The sequence below is a fragment of the Hyperolius riggenbachi genome, chromosome 4, assembly GCF_040937935.1.
Source record: "Hyperolius riggenbachi isolate aHypRig1 chromosome 4, aHypRig1.pri, whole genome shotgun sequence".
Lineage (NCBI taxonomy): Eukaryota > Metazoa > Chordata > Amphibia > Anura > Hyperoliidae > Hyperolius > Hyperolius riggenbachi.
This window is the reverse complement of record NC_090649.1, coordinates 307874224-307894666: the sequence shown is the minus strand read 5'-3', so window position 1 is coordinate 307894666 and position 20443 is coordinate 307874224. Positions and strand designations below refer to the sequence as shown.

Below are 20443 nucleotides of genomic sequence, written 5' to 3'. Positions count from 1 at the left end.
AGACCACAGTACCTGTTGGTTTTATGAATAATTTTTTGGCTGTACTTTGTGAAGACCGATTTTGTGGATTTAAAAAGTTTTTTTAACAAGATTTTTGTACATGTGCCAATAAAGTTTTTACAAAGATTTTTCTACTGCAAGATTGTATCATAGTATTTTTTCTAAAGAAATAGGTGTTGAAGTGGGTGAGGTGGATCACCCTTTAAGAGGTCTGTGTTTTAGCCCTTTACCACATAAATCGGTGCATAATACAGTAGCAACTTTTCCTAAATGACAGGACTACTATACTGAGTCATTTCCATTTGTCTCACAGTCCTGCTGCCATTTATTATTATTTTAGGACAACTGCTTCCATTTTGATAAATTACCTCACTATGTAGTCATTGTTCTTAACATCGTAGACCATGGTAACTCTGAAATTGTCATGGACTTGTGCCCAGAACTACTGCACCTTTTATATATAGTTGTTTACTTTAGCAATTCTATCCACCTCACTGCCTTGCTGCCGCATTATTCATAATGGTCTATATCACCATGACCCTGTTCCCAAACCACATTCTGATGTGGATCTTTTTGGCTCTGGCTTAGTGACGACTTTGGCACTGTGGAACCAGTAAAGGTTGGATTGACTAAAAAACAAAGCCTGTGTAAAAATTACATTGCTGCTGTGCATTAAGCAATTTATTCCCTTAGACGTCTTAAGAAAAAAGTGAAGTGTTTTACTGCAATGGAATTTAGACTTCTTTAATTTGAGGACCGCAGTGTTAAACCCTCCTAAAGACCATTTTTCTTTAAATTGGCCACTGCAGCTTTAAAGCCTCACTGCAGGGCCGCACAACTCAGCACACAAGTGATTTTCTCCCCACCAACAGAGCTCTCTGTTGGTGGGGTCTGATGGCCCCCCAGATGTTTGTTTATTTTTTTTAATAATATTTTTATTATTTTTGTAATATACCTATTTTCTTCTTTTTTTTTCCTTCCCCTATCTCCCTCCCCCCAGCCAGCCAATTATGGCGATTGGCTGTCATAGGCTTCTGCCTATGAGAACCGATCGCTCTCTTGTGTCCCAGGGAGACAGCGGTGTCACACGGCTGTCGCCAGTACAGCACTGCTGTGGATTGCAGCGCTGTACTATGTTTTTAGACGGCGAAACAGTCTCCGAGCGGCAATCGTTGATGGGAGACCTCCGCTCCGCCTACCTAGCGGAGATGCATCCATGCGCGCGATCGCCTGCAAAAGCCAGCCCCAGGACTTGACGCCAATTGGTGTTAGTCGGTTCTGAGGCTGCCGCTGCGGTCACGCCCATTGGCATGACGCGGTCTTTGAGTAGTTAAAGGAAATGTTGAAAATGCAAACTTCACTTGTCCCAAATAGACATGTAATGGACATTTTATAAAAATGTACGCTGGTGTAGCAGGATCATGTGTGTCTGAGGAAGAGTTCTTTGCGTACGTCTCCCTTGTACTGCTAAAATAAGTCTGACCCACAGAGGCATGGATTCCACAAGACCTCTGGTATCTGGCACTATGACCTAAGCAGCAGATGCTTTAAATAGCTTTGCAAAAAGAAAAAGATTAGACTTATTCCTAACATGATTCTTTGGATCCAGATTATGGAGAATACTGATGGTCAATAGGATGCTAATAATTCAGGCATAAATGCAAATTGTATGCAGATTAAGGGTCGTACACACACAACAAGTCATTTAAAACATGCGTCAAATTACAGATTTCGTAGAATTGGACGACAGTGTGAAAAAATGTGACCAATATCTGTGATTTTTGCCTGATCCATCCGGCAGATCAACTCAGGCAACTGTTGGGCAGATATCATGCAGTCAGCTGTGAGTGTACAATGCCATTTGAACATCGTTGGACTACACAGTACTGGCATGGTCGCTTCAACTTGCATGAACAATGTTAAAATCAATTGGTGGTTTACAATGTTGGTGTGCGGAAAACTTAGTCGGAAAGACTAGTCATTTTGGTTTGGTTGCCGGTAAAGTCATTTTCACAACATTAGTTGTTCAGGGAGACCTTTATAGAGCATGTGTACGGATCTTTAGAATTAGGCCAAACAGATTTAGCAGAAATGTTTCCGATTAGCCTAGTTCCAAGTTGCATACGATGTGGAAAAACTTGAGGCCAAAAAAATCCATAATTAATCAGTCTAAGCCACCTTCTTTCATTGCTCCAAGGCCCATTTATGGCACTCATGTACCCATTGTAGGCTCTTTTAGCACTGGACTTGGGTGAGTATGAGAGTTTTGATTGGTCTGCACCAATACAGAAAACTGCAGTGCACGTTGTGTTCTGATGCCTTACGCCAGCATTAAGTTTTGTGCTACAGTAGTGAGATCAGTCCAGGTGGACTTGCTTTAGCTCCTGATATGCATCAGTGATCCTTGGGCAATGGGCATCCATGACCCCCATCTCTAGTTCACTAGTCGTACTTCCTATCTAGTTTTGGTATGTATTACTATTTGGAAGATGCTGTGACCCACACATCCAGTCCTCACAGGGACATCTTAAGAGTTTTTTCGCTGTAGTGCCCCTTTAAGAGTTACTCAGATCCTAATGTTTGCTAATTTTTTTCCTTTCAAAACGTATCAACTTTTGGAAATGACTGCTCTCCTGCCGCTCAATATACCTGACACCTAGATAAGTGTCGTACTTATAACCAATCCCCTGATTACCTTCGTTACCAGCACTGATGATGAAACCAAGAACCACATTAAATAGCCTCATTGGTTAAATTCAGTTCAAAGTACAGGTGGTGTCGGCTATATAATTTTGCTCCTTATACATTTGCACTTTAGAATCTGCTGTAATCTGTCAGTTTGACCATCTGTTTATATATGTATATGTTACAGTTGTAATATAAATCTTCAGTGTGAAAACTATCTTTTAGCTGTGGTTTAAATAAAATCTTTGCAATACCTACAGGTGGAAAAAAAGCAGAGGAGAAATGACAGCTCCACTGAGGTGAAGAGCCACCGAAGAAAGGAGCACAGCAAAGAGCGCGGTGAAACAAAATTCTCTCGGGAATCAAGTGATTCCCGCAAGAGAGAAAAGGCCCAGAAAGACTTAAAAGAATTCAAGACCTTCAAGGAAGAAGGGTAAGTAAACTGTATTTCATACAAAAAAATGTGTGAATGTTTCTTTTGTTGTTGCTATATTCATAAAGATTTTTTAACATAAACAACCACAATTGTTTGTTTTGCAGCAATATTGTATTTGTCTTTTACACGACTAATGGTGGATGAGGACAAAAACTTTGGAATAGCAAGCTAACTGAAAAAAAATGACAAATTATTGTGTCCTCTTGTCCAGGCTACATCAGGAAGTTGGACTTCAATGCTGTGCATTTCTAGAACTCGTTTGTGTAAGACCTCTGGTTCGTTATGCTTGATTCCGCACTTTTTCCACTCATGACACCACAATACAAATAAGCAGTTGGCAATGTTCCTAAATACAATATTTGAAAAATAAGTGTAAATTTTACAAGGAAAGAAACACACAGGTCATGTAGCTTCGTGTTTGTGATGTGTTCTTGGAAAGATTACAGCTGCATATTCCAGCAAGAATTTCAGTGTCAATATAAAAAATGAGCTTACATTCAGCTTTGTATTTTTCCTTAGCATTTTGACTTGTTATGCTTGTTTAGAAAAGCTGTACTTGTTTTGAGTCAGTACTTGTATAATACAAATTAAAATCATTGTCAGTACAGCTTCAACTGACAGTGAAAATGAAGTCTTGTCTGAACAGTATGCACTTTGCTGAGTAGGATCGTACTGGAAGACAGCTTGTTGGGAGCCAGTTATATTTTCTACAAAGAAAGCAAACACATTGATGTCTCTGTGTGCTTAGTTGTTAAAATTGTTTTCAGCAGTACATCCTTCTTTGTGCCAGCTGCAAGTCATTTGAAGCATCTATGACCTCTAAAGATTATTTAATTATTAACAGACTACGATTGTGAAAATATATTGCCATATAGCTGAGGACGTGTAATATAATATGCATTTACTCAAAATATATTGACTGCTTTTGGGCTTATTTATGTCCCCTGTGAGGATTTGTTCATCATTATCATCATCAACAACATGACTGGATAGTGTACTGGTTAAGGGCTCTGTCTCTGACACAGGAGACCTGGGTTCAAAGCTCAGCTCTTCCTGTTCAGTAATCCAACACCTATTCAGCAGGAGACCTTTGGCAAGACTCCCTAATACTGCTACTGCCTATAGAGCGCACCCTATTGGCTTAGTACACACTGTGCTATTCGTTTTTACACCGCAGCCTGGAACATACACAGTACTAGCTGTGAGTTGCATAGGTACAGCTCCAAGTAAGGCTACGTTCACAGTGGGGCTCTGCAGTGCTTGTCACACAAAAGCAGGATTGTCACAGAGGGGAAAAGTTGCATTGCATGCAGTGAAGCATATACTGTACTTACAAAATATGCCTCTCTGCACCTGTTAAACACACATTATGCGGTACTCCACTGCGTTATGCTCCACCATAATTCACTACTTACACGCTGATGTGATTGTACAATAGAATTGCATCGCATTAGCAATGTGATTATATTTGCTGACACAACGCATTGCACTGTGAACATAGCTTAAAGGTAGCCTTAAAATATGTGATTTAGAGAGGGAAAAAGGGCTGTCATAAGTAAGCACTGCAAGCCAGCCAGACAGATTAGTCCTCTATTTTGAGCTTATGCACATTTATAGTTCAGTGTCCATAAGCAATAGCACTCAACCTCTGCTGTATAATGCCTTTAGGAGAATTGATTAAATTTGTTTACTATTTTTACTAGAGAAGCTTTTTCAGTCCAGTTCTTGCAGTTCCTATCATACAGTAGGTCTAGATTACAGCAAGAGTTTGTATTTGTTAAAGCACCTATGACAGGTACTTGCCTACTTGGCTTCTGATGTTTGTTCAGCCCAATCCCAAGATCAGCTGAAAGCCTCATACACACATACAAGATCGGGAGCCGATCCCTCGGGTGACAGTTCAGGGCCGAGATGGCCAATGAGATGAGATTTAAAGGAAAACTGTAGTGAGAAGAATATGGAGGCTGCCGTATTTATTTTCTTTGAAACAATACCAGTTGCCTGGCAGCCCTGCTAATATATTTAGCAGCAGTAGCTTCTGAACAACACCAGAAACAAGCACGCAGCTAAGCTTGTCAGATCTGACAATAATGTCAAACACCCAACCGGCTGCATGCTTGTTCAGGGTCTGCGGCTAAAAGTATTAGAGGCAAAGAATAGGCAGCCAACTAGTATTGCTTAAAAGGAAATAAATATGGCAGCCCCCCCATAGCCCTCTTCCTTCAATTGTCCTTTAATACAGATTATATGCAGCTAGGAATTGGGCAAATGAAATGAACCTTTTGCCAGTTTTTAAGGCTATAGAGTCCCTCCAATGTATGCATAAACCACCCTCTACTCACAGGTAGGTGCTGCTGGTGCCTATCAGCTAACCTGGTACACCAGTCAGGTCTATAGATACATCCACAATCATGCAGATGGCACACCTCTGGCTTATGCTATATAGAGCAAGTATATTGGAGTATTAAGCACACAACATGTTTCAGGCCAACATTCCTTTGCGATCAGGTTTGACTGGCTAAATCCAAGCTGCATGCAGTTTGTATGAATTTTTAGCCTTCAGGCTGAAACTATTTGCACCTCATTGACAATCTCTATTTGAGGCCGAGTGAAATCTCTCTTTATATTACTTTCCTGACACTGCTGAAATGAAATTATTTGGAGAACCCTTAGTACATTTTATGGTTCAATTAGTTTATAGTGTTTTCAGATAATCTTCTAGTTATACTACTTTGGGCCATGACCTATTAACTTGTCACCATGGAGATCATTTTACATCTTATCTAAAAAATAACTTTTCAGCTTACTTTGAGTCATTTCTTCCTTGGGAGCAGCTTTAAAAGTATTTTAAGGTTAGATAATCTCTCCTAGGAGAAATCTCGGGAGAAAAGGTAATAGGAGATAGCCCTATGTGTATCTTTCCATGAGTAGACATGCAGATCAGAATACTTTTTGTGCATCCATGTTCCATGTACTCTTTTTAAAAACTTGCACAATACAATGGCTTGGAATTTTCTTTGCAGCTAGAACACTGTTTCTTAGGGGGGAAGTAATGACTGTGTTTGATGTTACACTTCTGATTGGTATTCCTAAATAACACATTTGGGAACTGTGATCAGAAGCATTTTCTGTACACTTAAAGGACCTCTCACGAAAATCTTAAAATGTAAACATATACAATTAAGAGCCCATCTCCTCATGGGGGGGTTCACAGGGTTTTCTTTATTTTTAAAATACACGTAGTGAATGGCAGTTGCTCCGTCCAACTGCCAAATGAGTGTACGGTGAGCAGGGAGGCTGGCCAGTATCTTTGTATAAATCTTTTTCAAGAAGTGTCTTTATAAAGAATAAAGGCCATGCTGAGAATCCCCTATAGAGAGATGAACTAGCCCAAAACCTGTCGGTAATGTCAGATTTCTACTACTTACTGTAAGCAACAGCAACATAGGATAAAAGTAATTTATGGCTCATTTTACTCAGGAAGAAACGTACTTCTTATTTGTATGTGTTTTAAATTTTAAGATTTTTGCGACAGTTCATCTTTAACCACTTTACCCCCCCAGTGCTAAATTTCTCCGTCCCTCTGCGCACCGCTTCACCCCCAGGGACGGAGAAAGGCGCACTTGTTTGTTTACTGGCTGGGAGTGGGCGGGGACCTCGCGCGCACACTCCAGCCAGCCAGCACAGCAGGTGACTAATTGGATGTTAGGAACAAGCGTTCCTAAATCCAATTAGACGCGCCGATTGCGGACACAATGGAGACTGCTTCAAACAGAAGCAGTCTCCATTGATAACAAAGAAATGTAAACAAACGTGCAGCGCGCGCCCCCGCGACCCGCGCGTGCGCGCACACACCCCCGCTCTGCAGTGCAATGATTGGTTATGGGGACCCCAGTCCCCAATAACCAATCATATCACAGTAAAAAATCAATGGAAGCAGCGCTGCAATGTACAAATCGCGCTGGTGCTTCAGGGGTAAAACCCCTCCGTTGTGAAGTGGATAAAGGATACCCGAGGTGACATGATGAGATAGACATGTGTATGTACAGTGCCTAACACACAAATAACTATGCTGTTTTCCTTTTTTTCTTTCTCTTCCTGAAAGAGTTAAATATCAGGCATGTAAGTGGCTGACTCTCAGTCCTGAGTCAGACAGGAAGTGACTACAGTGTGACCCTCACTGATAAGAAATTCCAACTATAAAACACTTTCCTAGCAGAAAATGGCTTCTGAGAGCAGGAAAGAGATAAAAGGGGTCAATAGTTCATAGATTTTAGCTCTGGCTCACTTCAATGAATGTGTCATTGACCAAAAACAAAACAGTTACAACTTAAAAAGTAGATTTAAACATAAAATAAAACTGTGCACTATCTTAGTCATTTTTAGGAGAAGGAAGATAGATGCAATCATTTATTTAATTCATTTATTTTCGGCTTGGGTGTCCTTTAAAGTAGCAGAACAGGTCCCATAGTCATTGTTACCAGTACTAAAACAGATGGCCGTTTAGGAAATGTAACAATTTTCCTAAAATCCTGCAGTTATTCTTTTATGGGGCACTATTGCAAATTCAGTGTTTTCAGTTAATGCAATAAATGATTTGAGCAAGTTTTAATACAAATTGGCTGGTCAAAGCTGATCTGTACACTGACATGACAGCAAGAGCGAGAACCACATCACTAGCTAAGTTACTAACGTTTCTCTAGCACTGTCCATTCTAATATGGGGGACAGCTGTAGCAGACAATATGCTGGACAATATTTTTCACTCCCTCCCCGCTGAGGCTGAGATGAGCATCTCCTACCTCATACCGCATCCATGTGCTGCTGGCTAAAGACTCTATGAGCTACATTGATCTCCGAGGCCCCCGGCACACACAAGGACCAAGGAGCAGAGCCAGCTCATAGCCAGAGCAATGGACTATATTAGGTTTCCAGGGCTGTGCCTGCAACACTGCAGGGAGCCTTGGAGAGCCACACCTTCAGCCAGCAGCACAGGGATGCAGTACAAGGTAGGAGATTCCTATCTCAACCTCACGGGGAGGGAGTGAAAAATACCGTCCAGAATATTAGCGGCTACGTTTGTCCCCCACATTAGAATGGACGTTGCTAGAGACACTGTATATATTTTTATATATTTCAAACTTGTATATATTTTCATTAAAGTTAGAGGTAATTTAGCATTTTTATATTTATTCCTGTTTCAGAGTATGAGTTGTTTTAGAGAATGCTTGATATGACTATAGAATGACATTTGTGTGGTTGTAAGTTTTTGTTTTTCTTTAAAGAGTTGTATTTGTATGTGTGTTTGATTTTCTTTTGCAGCAAAAAAAGAAAAGATCATGAACCCTCTCCTTCTCTGTCAGATGACGATAAAGACAGTAAGAAGGAAAGCAGGGATGAAGAATTCAAAGGCCCTTTGGAGCCCAAAGAATATACAGGTTTTCCAGGAAGTAGGCCCCGAGGCACATTTGTAAGTTATGCAGAAACTGTAATATATTACTAAGAGGTGATGTAAAGAATATATTCCTCTTTTGTAAATGAGTGTATAGAGCACAGATATTTATTTGACCAGCTTGTTTTTGGGTTTATACACATTTATTTGAAGCACTGTATTGTGTATGAAGTCGATGAGTATCGGCACACCTCTCACTGTAGCAAGGGGTGCTGAAGCCAAGAATGGATGGCACCGTCCTATCAATCAAGTGTCCAAAGAATGGCCAGCACACCAGACAGTAATTCAAGCCATTTTATTTGTCCACTTTGATTTATCCAAAAAAATGTTTAGGAGTCAATAGCTGTACCCCTTTGTCAAGGTATTGTCCTTTGTGACATGCCTTCTTGGAAAAGGGGTACAGCTATTGACCCCGAAATAATTAAGTTAGTCCATAGTGGTAGAATAAAATGCTTTAATTACTGTCCTGTGTGCTGGCCATTCTTAAGACACTTGATTGATTGATTGGTGCCATCCATTCTTGGCTTACTTGGACACTTATGCCTACCTGTCATGAATGACACAGGAATTTCATCTCCAGCTGTCATTTTCCCCAAAAAAATGTCAATGCTCCTAAGCTTATCTATGCAATAAAATCCTATGTACTTTGACTGTCTAATCATCCAGATTAACAGATTGACCACCAAACTTCATGTACGTTTTAAGTAAAAAGTGCCCCCGAGTATTATGTTATCTAGCTAGATGTTGTCTACCTAGATGGATACTATTGTCTGTATAGATATCTCTGCACAATTTGGTTTTCCAGAGGTGCCGATGTAGGGACTACAGAAAAAAAATTGAAAATATACAAATAACCTGAGATATGGCCAGACTTATTGATTCATGTTTAACACGTGCACTTATTCTTTGAGCCCCAATGACTTCTGCTAACCAACATCCCATAGGCTATGCCTGCTACTCTTTTGAAAAATGGAGGTGGAGGAACTGCTGTATCCCTATAGTGATGCTGTGCGGTAGAGACAGTAGCAGCCATGCTCTGTTGAAAGCCACACTTCCGCAACAATTATAGAACATGTCTATATGGATATATGCTATAGTTGCTTACTAGCAGCAGGACCCACTTGGGTTTTATTCAGACAGCATACTCCAAATAGAGTACCATTTACTTTGTTTTGCTCATGGGGTCAGTTGAGAAGTGTATTTTTTGTATTAGGCTCAGTTCCCACTTGCACAGAAAATGCACCTGCTCAGTATGTGTTCTGCAGTAAACTGAATCCAAAGTCTTATCCTGCTGCATTTTTTTTTTTTACTGAAGAGCAGATACGTTTCCCATACAAACCTGTGGTGGAAATGTATCTGTTCCAGGCTCGAATAGGAGGAGAAAGCAGAACGGAGCAGACAGTGAAACTGGGCTGCTCTGATCCGAACAGGCTGCTTTGTTCCATTCCAAATGGGAACTGAGCCTAAATAGATCTCATTGCAAACGCTTTTCAGATGTCTAAATGCAGCATTTCTTGCGTTTTATAAACAAGGAATAACATTTTCATGGTCCCTACATGCCAGAGAGCATTTCATAGTTTTACAAGACCAAATTTTGGTAATTTGCAGTATTTATATTCATTCACCTATTACTAGCTGTTTAACTGCTTTGCTTAATTTTTGGGAAATGGGTAGGTTTCCGTTTGCACCATCACCCTTCATGGTGCTGTATCACTTAAAGGGACACTTAAGTCAAACAAAAAAAAATAAGTTTTACTCACCTGGGACTTCCAATAGCCCCCTGCAGCTGTCCGGTGCCCTCGCCGTCTCCCTCCGATCCACCTGGCCCCGCTGGCAGCCACTTCCTGTTTCGGTGACAGGAGCTGACAGGCTGGGGACGCGAGTGATTCTTCATGTTCCTGGCCACAATAGCGCCATCTATGCTGCTATAGCATATATCATATACCATATAGCAGCATAGAGGGTGCTAATGTGTCTGGGAACGCAAAGAATCACTCGCGTCCCCAGCCTGTCAGCTCCTGTCACTGAAACAGGAAGTGGCTGCCGGCGGGGCCAGGAGGATCGGAGGGAGACGGCGAGGGCACCGGACAGCTGCAGGGGGCTATTGGAAGCCCTAGGTGAGTAAAACTCATTTTTTTTGTTTGACTTAAGTGTCCCTTTAAGAAACACATGAACCTAGGTGATAAACACCATAAGTGTTTCAGTGACTAATAGAATATGAGTCTCACAAAACATACAGCAGTTACAGGAAACAATAGAGAGAGAACCTTGCATTTGCAAAGTAGCCTGTATCGCCTAAATAAAAAAAACAACCCCCCCAATAATCTTTGAAATTACTGAAAATGACAAGTAACTGGCACTTTGCCAATTAGTTTTGATTCAACAAAGTATTATGCGGAGAATTCTGCACGTGTGCAGATTTGAAGGGTGCATTTTCTATACTGCATATTTAAGTGCCTTCTATACATATTTGACAGGATTGAGATCTTGGGCTATAGAAGGCCACTTCAGAATACACCAATATTTTGTTCTTGGTCGTTCTTGGTCATTCTCTTTTAGTTGTGGATTTGGGTCATTATCTTGTGGGAACTGTGGCAGTTTGAGCTATTTGATACTGGGCAGTGTGTTTCACTACGGATTGTGTTTGTAGTCTTGAGATTTCATTATCACCTGCAAGATTCAGCAAAGTATGCCTTAAATGGAACCTAAACTGAGAGGGATATGGATGTTTCCTTTTGAACAATACCAGTTGCCTGGCAGTCCTGATGACCACTGTGGCTGCAGTGGTGGCTGAATCACACACCTGAAACAAGCATGCAGCTAATCCAGTCTAACTTCAGTCAGAGCACCTGATCTGCATGCTTGGTCAGGGGCTGTGGCTAAATGTATTAGAGACACAGGATCAGCAGGAGAGTCAGGCAACTGGTATTATTTTAAAAGGAAAAATCCATATCCTACTCCGTTTAGATTCCCTTTAAAGGACCTGAACTAAGAGGGCTATGGGAGCTGCCATATTTATTTCCTTTTAAAGAGACTCCGTAACAAAAATTGCATCCTGTTTTTTTATCATCCTACAAGTTCCAAAAGCTATTCTAATGTGTTCTGGCTTACTGCAGCACGTTCTACTATCACCATCTCTGTAATAAATCAACTTATCTCTCTCTTGTCAGACTTGTCAGCCTGTGTCTGGAAGGCTGCCAAGTTCTTCAGTGTTGTGGTTCTGTGATGCATCTCCCCCCTCCAGGCCCCTCTCTGCACACTGCTTGTGTATTATTTAGATTAGGGCAGCTTCTCTCTTCTCTTATCTTTTACAAGCTGGATAAATCCTCCTCTGAGCTGGCTGGGCTTTCACATACTGAGGAATTACATACAGGCAGAGCTGTCTGCACTCTGCAGGAAGAAACAGCCTGACACTTCAGTGGAAGATAGCTGCAGGGGGAAAGAAACACACAAATGATCTCTTGAGATTCAAAAGGAAGGGTGTATACAGCCTGCTTGTGTATTAATGTATTTTCTATGTGTGAACATACCGTACATCAACCTACTTCCTGTTTTGGTGGCCATTTTGTTTGTTTATAAACAAACTTTTTAAAACTGTTTTTAACCACTTTTAATGCGGCGAGGAGCGGCGAAATTGTGACAGAGGGTAATAGGAGATGTCCCCTAACGCACTGGTATGTTTACTTTTGTGCGACTTTTTAACAATACAGATTCTCTTTAAACCAATTGCCTGGCAGTCCTGCTGACCTATTTGGCTGCAGTAGTGTCTGAATCACACCTGAAACAAGCATGCAGCTAATCTTGTCAGATTTTACCAAAATGTCATGATCTGCTGCATGCTTGTTCAGGGTGTATGGCTAAAAGTATCAGAGGCAGAGGATCAGCATGATAGCCAGGCAACTGGTATTGCTTAAAAGGAAATAAATATGGCAGCCTTCATATACCTCTCACTTCAAGTTTCCTTTCAACTGAAAATCCTCCATATTCACAGTAGCGGTGGTTTGTGTTTCTTTTTGAAAGCTTCTCTTTTTCTTCTCTGAGCATGGTTGCAAATCTCTGCTGCTGCTCTTGGGCACCCCTTAGAACAAACTTTATTTTAGCAATCGATAATTTCAGTTAGAAATAACTATTCTTCTTTGAGGACCTCATGCTTATACTGTGAATGTACTGGGCCAGGTATGCTAGTTTGGCCTTCAGTCAATATGTTATATTTGATTTAATGCCCTCCTCATGAAGAGAATGATTTTCATGAAACCTTAACAAAACTGTAGTTGGCTTATATTGTATTACAAATTTCTTACCAGAGTATTGTGTAATATGCATGTTGCTACCTCCCTGTAGGCAGAGTCCAAAATGTCCTGTAAGTGACTCATTTGAGGAGATAGTGTTGAAGTTTTTCCAGCGTAGATGTAATACTGATGTTTAATTTTTTGAATACATAATTTTTTTTATACATGTAAGTATGAACCAGCTTTTATCTAATTGCGCCCAGATCTTGACAAACCTTCATGAGCATTTAGTACAATCAAACATTCATGAACATGTGACTTGCCAAAGTGACCTGTACTGTGGAGTAAGCAGGTTGTCTCCAGATGTGGGAGAATACATTGCTATTCTACTGAAGGAAATCTGTGGTCAATGTCAATATTCTGGAGTAGGATCCGTTATAGAGATAGAGATGCTCCTGCAAACCTCATGCTGCTACTCGATATTGTACATTAGCTATCATTTTCTGCAAAAATGATTGAATTTCTGTACAGGGCATTACTCATTTCATATCACTTGTTGTGGAAACAGTATGTAGAATTAAAGGTACTTATCCGTTAGCCGGGCGCATCCTCTAGGTGGCGACAAAACTCCACCAGAGTTACATCTTTCCCTACTATCCATGTCGGCCTGGAGGGGGAATAGTAATTAGCGCCACCTGCCGGATGCGCCCGGCTAACGGATAAGTACCAGAGGATAAGTACCGAATTAAATATGCAAAGGAAACAATATGATTGGTATGAATGAATGAATGGTATCTTGTATTTGTGTGTGCCATTTGTTGCAGAATAACATATGGCCCCTTCCATCTGATAGGCCTAAATTCCCTAAAAATCTATGAAATTGTCTTTCCTTCTCTTTTTAATGAAATAGCTTGTCATGATTGAGTCAACTGAGTGTTAATCTTTTCTTTGCCTGCACTGAACACTCCACCAATTAAACTAATTGTTTAGCAGTTCCGAATTAGAGGCAGAGGTCGTGCACGAGGAGTATTTGCTGGAACAAGTGCTACCCCTGTCAATACAGCACCAGGCTTCCAAAAGCGCCTAAAAGAGGAGGAGTGGGATCCAGAATATACCCCTAAAAGCAAGAAATATTTCCTGGTGGGTGTTCAAGGTTTTACCTTTGCATGAGCAGAGTACCCACAACTACATACATTCTGAGATGAGTATCTTTTTTCAGTTTATCCATCAATAAAATTACAATGCAGTAACTTTATTGATGGATAAATAGCTTTTGTCCATTTTAAAAACAAAATATGCAATTGCCAAACTTCAAGCAGATGTTAGATGTGAGGGAAATCTGAAGTGAGATGGATATGGAGGCTGCCATATGTATTTCCTTTTAAGCAATACCAGTTACATGGCTGTCCTGCCGATCCTCTGCCTGTAATCCTTTTAGCTATAGCACCTGAAAAAGTGTGCAGCAGATCAGGTGTTTCTGACCATGGCCTCAATTCACTAAGGTTTACTCCTATCTTTAATAGCTCTTCTGAGCTGTTTTACAGTTATCACCATGGTGATATAATTGTGATAACTGTAAAACAGCTCAGAAGAGTTATTAAAGACAGGAGTAAAGCTTAGTGAATTGAGGCCAACGTTGTCAGATCTGACAAGATTAGCTGCATGCTTGTTTCTGGTGGTATTCAGACACTTTTGCAGCCAAATAGATCAACAGGGCTGCCAGGCAACTGGTATTGCTTAACGGGAAATAAACCTTGCAGCCTCCATATAGCTCTCACTTGTTGTCCTTTAAAGCAGCGTTTCCCAAACCTGTCCTAAAGGCCCACCAACGGTGCACGTTTTGTGGAAATCCACAGCAGTAGTTAATCAGCTCTGCTGAGACACTAATTGCCTCACCTGTGTATGTTTGTGGTTCACTGCAAAACATGTACTGTTGGTGGGCCTTGAGGACAAGGGCCTCGATTCATAAAAGTGTTGTCGGTAAGGTCAATTCGAGCGGGGAAACACCGCTGTCGGTATTTCAGCCTTCTGGGTGGTCATTCATAAAAATGTTTCTAGTTGTGATAGGAGTGCGGAGAAATTCCGCTGTAGGCTGGCGTTAGGCTGTCAGTACGCATGCGGAAACAGGAGAAGCTGGCCGAGTCCCTCCATGCGGTGTTCTCTCTGCTGCTGCTTGGGAGGTCTGTCCCATTCACTGCAATGTATTCCGCATGCTTCTCGCCACATCAGAGGTAGCGGCAATCCCCGTCTGCATACCACTTCCTCTAATCTTTATGAATTGACATTTGTTACTTTTGTTAAGATAATCACCGCGCAAGGCAGTGATTTATCACTCTGCTCGCGAATGTCGGCTTTCCATGCGGAAAAAGCCTTTATGAATACAGATTTTGCTATGTGGTCGGTAAAGTGAGCTGTTTTCAGCATTTCCGCATGCGGGAATGCTTTATGAATCGAGGCCAAGGTTGGGGAGCTCTGCTTTAAAGGATACCTGAGGCAGGGGAGAAAAGTAGAGCTTTACTTACAACTGGGGCGTCTTCCTGCCCCCCTAGTCTATTATGACCCTCTGTTTTCCTCCTGGTTCCTTCTGTTGTGCCACTGTCTTCATCCAAAAGCTCACTTACTAGAATAGCCACGGTCTGCTGCACATGCTGTAAGCCTTCTCAATTGCATTCTATGCATGTGCAGTTTGTAAAGACTTAAACTGCGCACGATCGAGGAAGTGTCGAAGCCATGCATGGGCAGTCAATCGTTCAGCGGGGGGCATCAGGACAATGGAGTGGAGTGGAAGGACTCTGAGTGAGCTAATAGACTGCGGGGGGCTGGAAGAAGCTCCAATTTTAAGTAACCCCCCCCCCCCCCCCCCTTGCCTCGAGTATCCTTTAACTTAAACCATAATAAGAGCCCCCTCATATCTAACATCTGCTTGAAGTTTGGCAATTGCAAACTTAAAATGGACACAAGCTATAGTCCCTGCACTGTAATTTTATTGATGGATAAGCTCAGAAAGCTACTCATCTCATAATTTTTTTTTATTACAGTATTTCGTTACAAATTATTTAGTCAATGTTTTTCCATTGCAAAATCTCTCCTCATCCTGATATTTTTAAATGTATCACAGGTGGCAACATCTTAACTGCTGGCAAAGAGCATCACTGTAGGATGTTTGTTTATTGAAGGAGCAGAAACATCTGGTCTCCCAGAGTCCACTGGAACACAATGCTGACATCTTATCTTAGGCTAAAACATCACTGGGAGGGTGGGATTACCGTACATACCAATATACAGCAATATATACATATAGGAAGTGTTTCTGAAACCGGGAGAATTAATGTAATAATGGATATCCTGAATAATTACTTTTTACTATGTGTCATTGCGGTGCCTGTTTAAAGGGACCCTAAGCAGTACCGTATAATCAAAAATTTCACTTACCTGGGGCTTCTTCCAGCCCACCGTAGGCTGCAAGGTCCCCCGGCGTCCTCCTGTCCCTTTCCCTCCGGCTGATCCGTTACCGGCGACACCCGGGGCAGCTCTTCCTGGTTCCTGTCGCTCGACGTCATGACGCCGGCCGCTACACGTCATCACGGAGGCCGGTGTGACAGTCCTGCGCATGTGCGGTTTTTAAACTCAAAACCGTGCAATGACGTGTACCGGCCAGTGTGATGACGCGGAGTGTCAAGAACCAGGAAGAGCTGGCCCGACACCTGATCCGGGTGTCGCCGGTAACTGATCCGCCGGAGGGACACGGACAGGAGCCAGGAGGACGCTGGGGGGCCTTACAGCCTATGGAGGGCTGAAGTAAGCCCCAGGTAAGTGACATTTTTGATTATACGGTACTGTTCAGGGTCCCTTTAAGTACAGGTCTAGGTTTGCAGTATTATCAGTTAGCTAAATAGAGGGTTTTAAAGCAAACCTGATTTGAGATAAAACAAAAAGGTCCTGGTTCAATTCATGTTTTCTTCTAGGAGATCATTTTTCATCTTCTGCTTGAAATAACGTTTGCACTCTGCATTTGAAAGAATATCAAAAAGTACCGTATATGAAAAAGTGCTGTAAAAATTATTCCAAGTATTTTCTTGCTTGCTGGTGGCTTAAAGGGCATTTTATTCTTAATAATAAATATCACATAGGCGAAAACTTAAGAGAAAAATAGAGCTTTCCCGATCCTCAACTCTGTCCCCATTGAAATGTTGTGTCTTCAGGGCTCCTCCGAAGTCTTTGGAGTCTGGATGATGCTGTAATGTTGCAGCCATGATCAAGCAAATCACAGATGTCAGGCAATTCCTTGAGTAATCAGGCAGCAGCTTACGCAGGAAGCATAGGTCTCACCCACTGGTGCTTTTAAAGGGAACCTTAACCACTTGAGGACCTAGGGCTTTACCCCCCTTAAGGACCGGCCACTTTTTTTCCATTCAGACCACTGCAGCTTTCACGGTTTATTGCTCGCTCATACAACCTACCACCTAAATGAATTTTGGCTCCTTTTCTTGTCACTAATAAAGCTTTCTTTTGATGCTATTTGATTGCTCCTGCGATTTTTACTTTTTATTATATTCATCAAAAAAGACATGAATTTTGGCAAAAAAATGATTTTTTTAACTTTCTGTGCTGACAGTTTTCAAATAAAGTAAAATTTCTGTATACATGCAGCGCGAAAAATGTGGACAAACATGTTTTTGATAAAAAAAAAACCATTCAGTGTATATTTATTGGTTTGGGTAAAAGTTATAGCGTTTACAAACTATGGTGCCAAAAGTGAATTTTCCCATTTTCAAGCATCTCTGACTTTTCTGACCCCCTGTCATGTTTCATGAGGGGCTAGAATTCCAGGATAGTATAAATACCCCCCAAATGACCCCATTTTGGAAAGAAGACATCCCAAAGTATTCACTGAGAGGCATAGTGAGTTCATAGAAGATATTATTTTTTGTCACAAGTAAGCGGAAAATGACACTTTGTGAGGAAAAAAAAAAAAAAAAAAAGTTTCCATTTCTTCTAACTTGCGACAAAAAAAAATGAAATCTGCCACGGACTCACCATGCCCCTCTCTGAATACCTTGAAGGGTCTACTTTCCAAAATGGATCATTTGTGGGGTGTGTTTACTGTCCTGACATTTTGGGGGGTGCTAAATTGTAAGCACCCCTGTAAAGCCTAAAGGTGCTCATTGGACTTTGGACCCCTTAGCGCAGTTAGGCTGCAAAAAAGTGCCACACATGTGGTATTGCCGTACTCAGGAGAAGTAGTATAATGTGTTTTGGGGTGTATTTTTACACATACCCATGCTGGGTGGGAGAAATATCTCTGTAAATGACAATTTGTTAATTTTTTTTACACACAATTGTCCATTTACAGAGATATTTCTCCCACTCAGCATGGGTATGTGTAAAAATACACCACAAAACACATTATACTACTTCTCCTGAGTGCGGCGATACCACATGTGTGGCACTTTTTTGCACCCTAACTGCGCTAAAGGGCCCAAAGTCCAATGAGTACCTTTAGGATTTCACAGGTCATTTTGAGAAATTTCGTTTCAAGACTACTCCTCACGGTTTAGGGCCCCTAAAATGCCAGGGCAGTATAGGAACCCCACAAATGACCCCATTTTAGAAAGAAGACACCCCAAGGTATTCCGTTAGTAGTATGGCGAGTTCATAGAAGATTTTATTTTTTGTCACAAGTTAGCGGAAAATGACACTTTGTGAAAAAACACAATTAAAATCAATTTCCGCTAACTTTTGACAAAAAATAAAATCTTCTATGAACTCACCATACTCCTAACGGAATACCTTGGGGTGTCTTCTTTCTAAAATGGGGTCATTTGTGGGGTTCCTATACTGCCCTGGCATTTTAGGGGCCCTAAACCGTGAGGAGTAGTCTTGAAACCAAATGTCGCAAAATGACCTGTGAAATCCTAAAGGTACTCATTGGACTTTGGGCCCTTTAGCGCAGTTAGGGTGCAAAAAAGTGCCACACATGTGGTATCGCCATACTCGGGAGAAGTAGTACAATGTGTTTTGGGGTGTATTTTTACACATACCCATGCTGGGTGGGAGAAATACCTCTGTAAATGGACAATTGTGTGTAAAAAAAATCAAAAGATTGTCATTTACAGAGGTATTTCTCCCACCCAGCATGGGTATGTGTAAAAATACACCCCAAAACACATTGTACTACTTCTCCCGAGTACGGCGATACCACATGTGTGGCACTTTTTTGCACCCTAACTGCACTAAGGGGCCCAAAGTCCAATGAGTACCTTTAGGATTTCACAGGTCATTTTTGTTTCAAGACTACTCCTCACGGTTTAGGGCCCCTAAAATGCCAGGGCAGTATAGGAACCCCACTAATGACCCCATTTTAGAAAGAAGACACCCCAAGGTATTCCGTTAGGAGTATGGTGAGTTCATAGAAGTTTTTATTTTTTTGTCACAAGTTAGCGGAAATTGATTTTAATAGTTTTTTTTCACAAAGTGTCATTTTCCGCTAACTTGTGACAAAAAATAAAATCTTCTATGAACTCACCATACTCCGTACGGAATACCTTTGGGTGTCTTCTTTCTAGAATGGGGTCATTTGTGGGGTTCCTATACTGCCCTGGCATTTTAGGGGCCCTAAACCGTGAGGAGTAGTCTTGAAACCAAATGTCGCAAAATGACCTGTGAAATCCTAAAGGTACTCATTGGACTTTGGGCCCCTTAGCGTACTTAGGGTGTAAAAAAGTGCCACACATGTGGTACCGCTGTACTCAGGAGAAGTAGTATAATGCGTTTTGGGGTGTATTTTTACACATACCCATGCTAAGTGGGAGAAATATCTCTGTAAATGACAATTGTTTGATTTTTTTACACACAATTGTCCATTTACATAGAAATTTCTCCCACCCAGCATGGGTATGTGTAAAAATACACCCCAAAACACATTATACTACTTTTCCTGAGTACGGCGGTACCACATGTGTGACACTTTTTTGCAGCCTAGGTGCGCTAAGGGGCCCAACGTCCTATTCACAGGTCATTTTGAAGCATTTGTTTTCTAGACTACTCCTCGCGGTTTAGGGCCCCTAAAATGCCAGGGCAGTATAGGAACCCCACAAGTGACCCCATTTTAGAAAGAAGACACCCCAAGGTATTCCGTTAGGTGTATGGCGAGTTCATAGAAGATTTTATTTTTTGTCACAAGTTAGTGAAAAATGACACTTTGTGAAAAAAAACCAATAAAAATTAATTTCCGCTAACTTTTGACAAAAAATTAAATCTTCTATGAACTCGTCATACACCTAACATAATACCTTGGGGTGTCTTTTTTTTCTAAAATGGGGTCACTTGTGGGGTTCCTATACCGCCCTGGCATTTTACAGGCCCAAAACCGTGAGTAGTCTGGAAACCAAATGTCTCAAAATGACTGTTCAGGGGTATAAGCATCTGCAAATTTTGATGACAGGTGGTCTGAGGGGGCGAATTTTGTGGAACCGGTCATAAGCAGGGTGGCCTTTTAGATGACAGGTTGTATTAGGCCTGATCTGATGGATAGGAGTGCTAGGGGGGTGACAGGAGGTGATTGATGGGTGTCTCAGGGGGTGGTTAGAGGGGAAAATAGATGCAATCCATGCACTGGGGAGGTGATCGGAAGGGGGTCTGA

At 41.4% G+C, this 20443-nt stretch overlaps 1 protein-coding gene across 7 annotated transcripts in view; it reads left to right on the top strand.

Moving 5' to 3' along the window:
• Positions 1-20443, top strand: part of BCLAF1 (BCL2 associated transcription factor 1) — a 78437-nt gene that overhangs the window by 48709 nt on the left and 9285 nt on the right. For 3 of the 7 annotated variants that reach the window (XM_068231638.1, XM_068231636.1, XM_068231637.1), the window contains 3 exons: positions 2946-3118; positions 8443-8590; positions 13792-13941. In XM_068231638.1, the coding sequence (XP_068087739.1) occupies positions 2946-3118; positions 8443-8590; positions 13792-13941 (471 nt within the window). Of the gene's footprint in view, positions 1-2945; positions 3119-3225; positions 3397-8442; positions 8591-13791; positions 13942-20443 lie in introns of those variants that run through there. The other 4 variants (XR_011019375.1, XR_011019374.1, XM_068231639.1 and 1 more) reach the window with 4 other exon arrangements.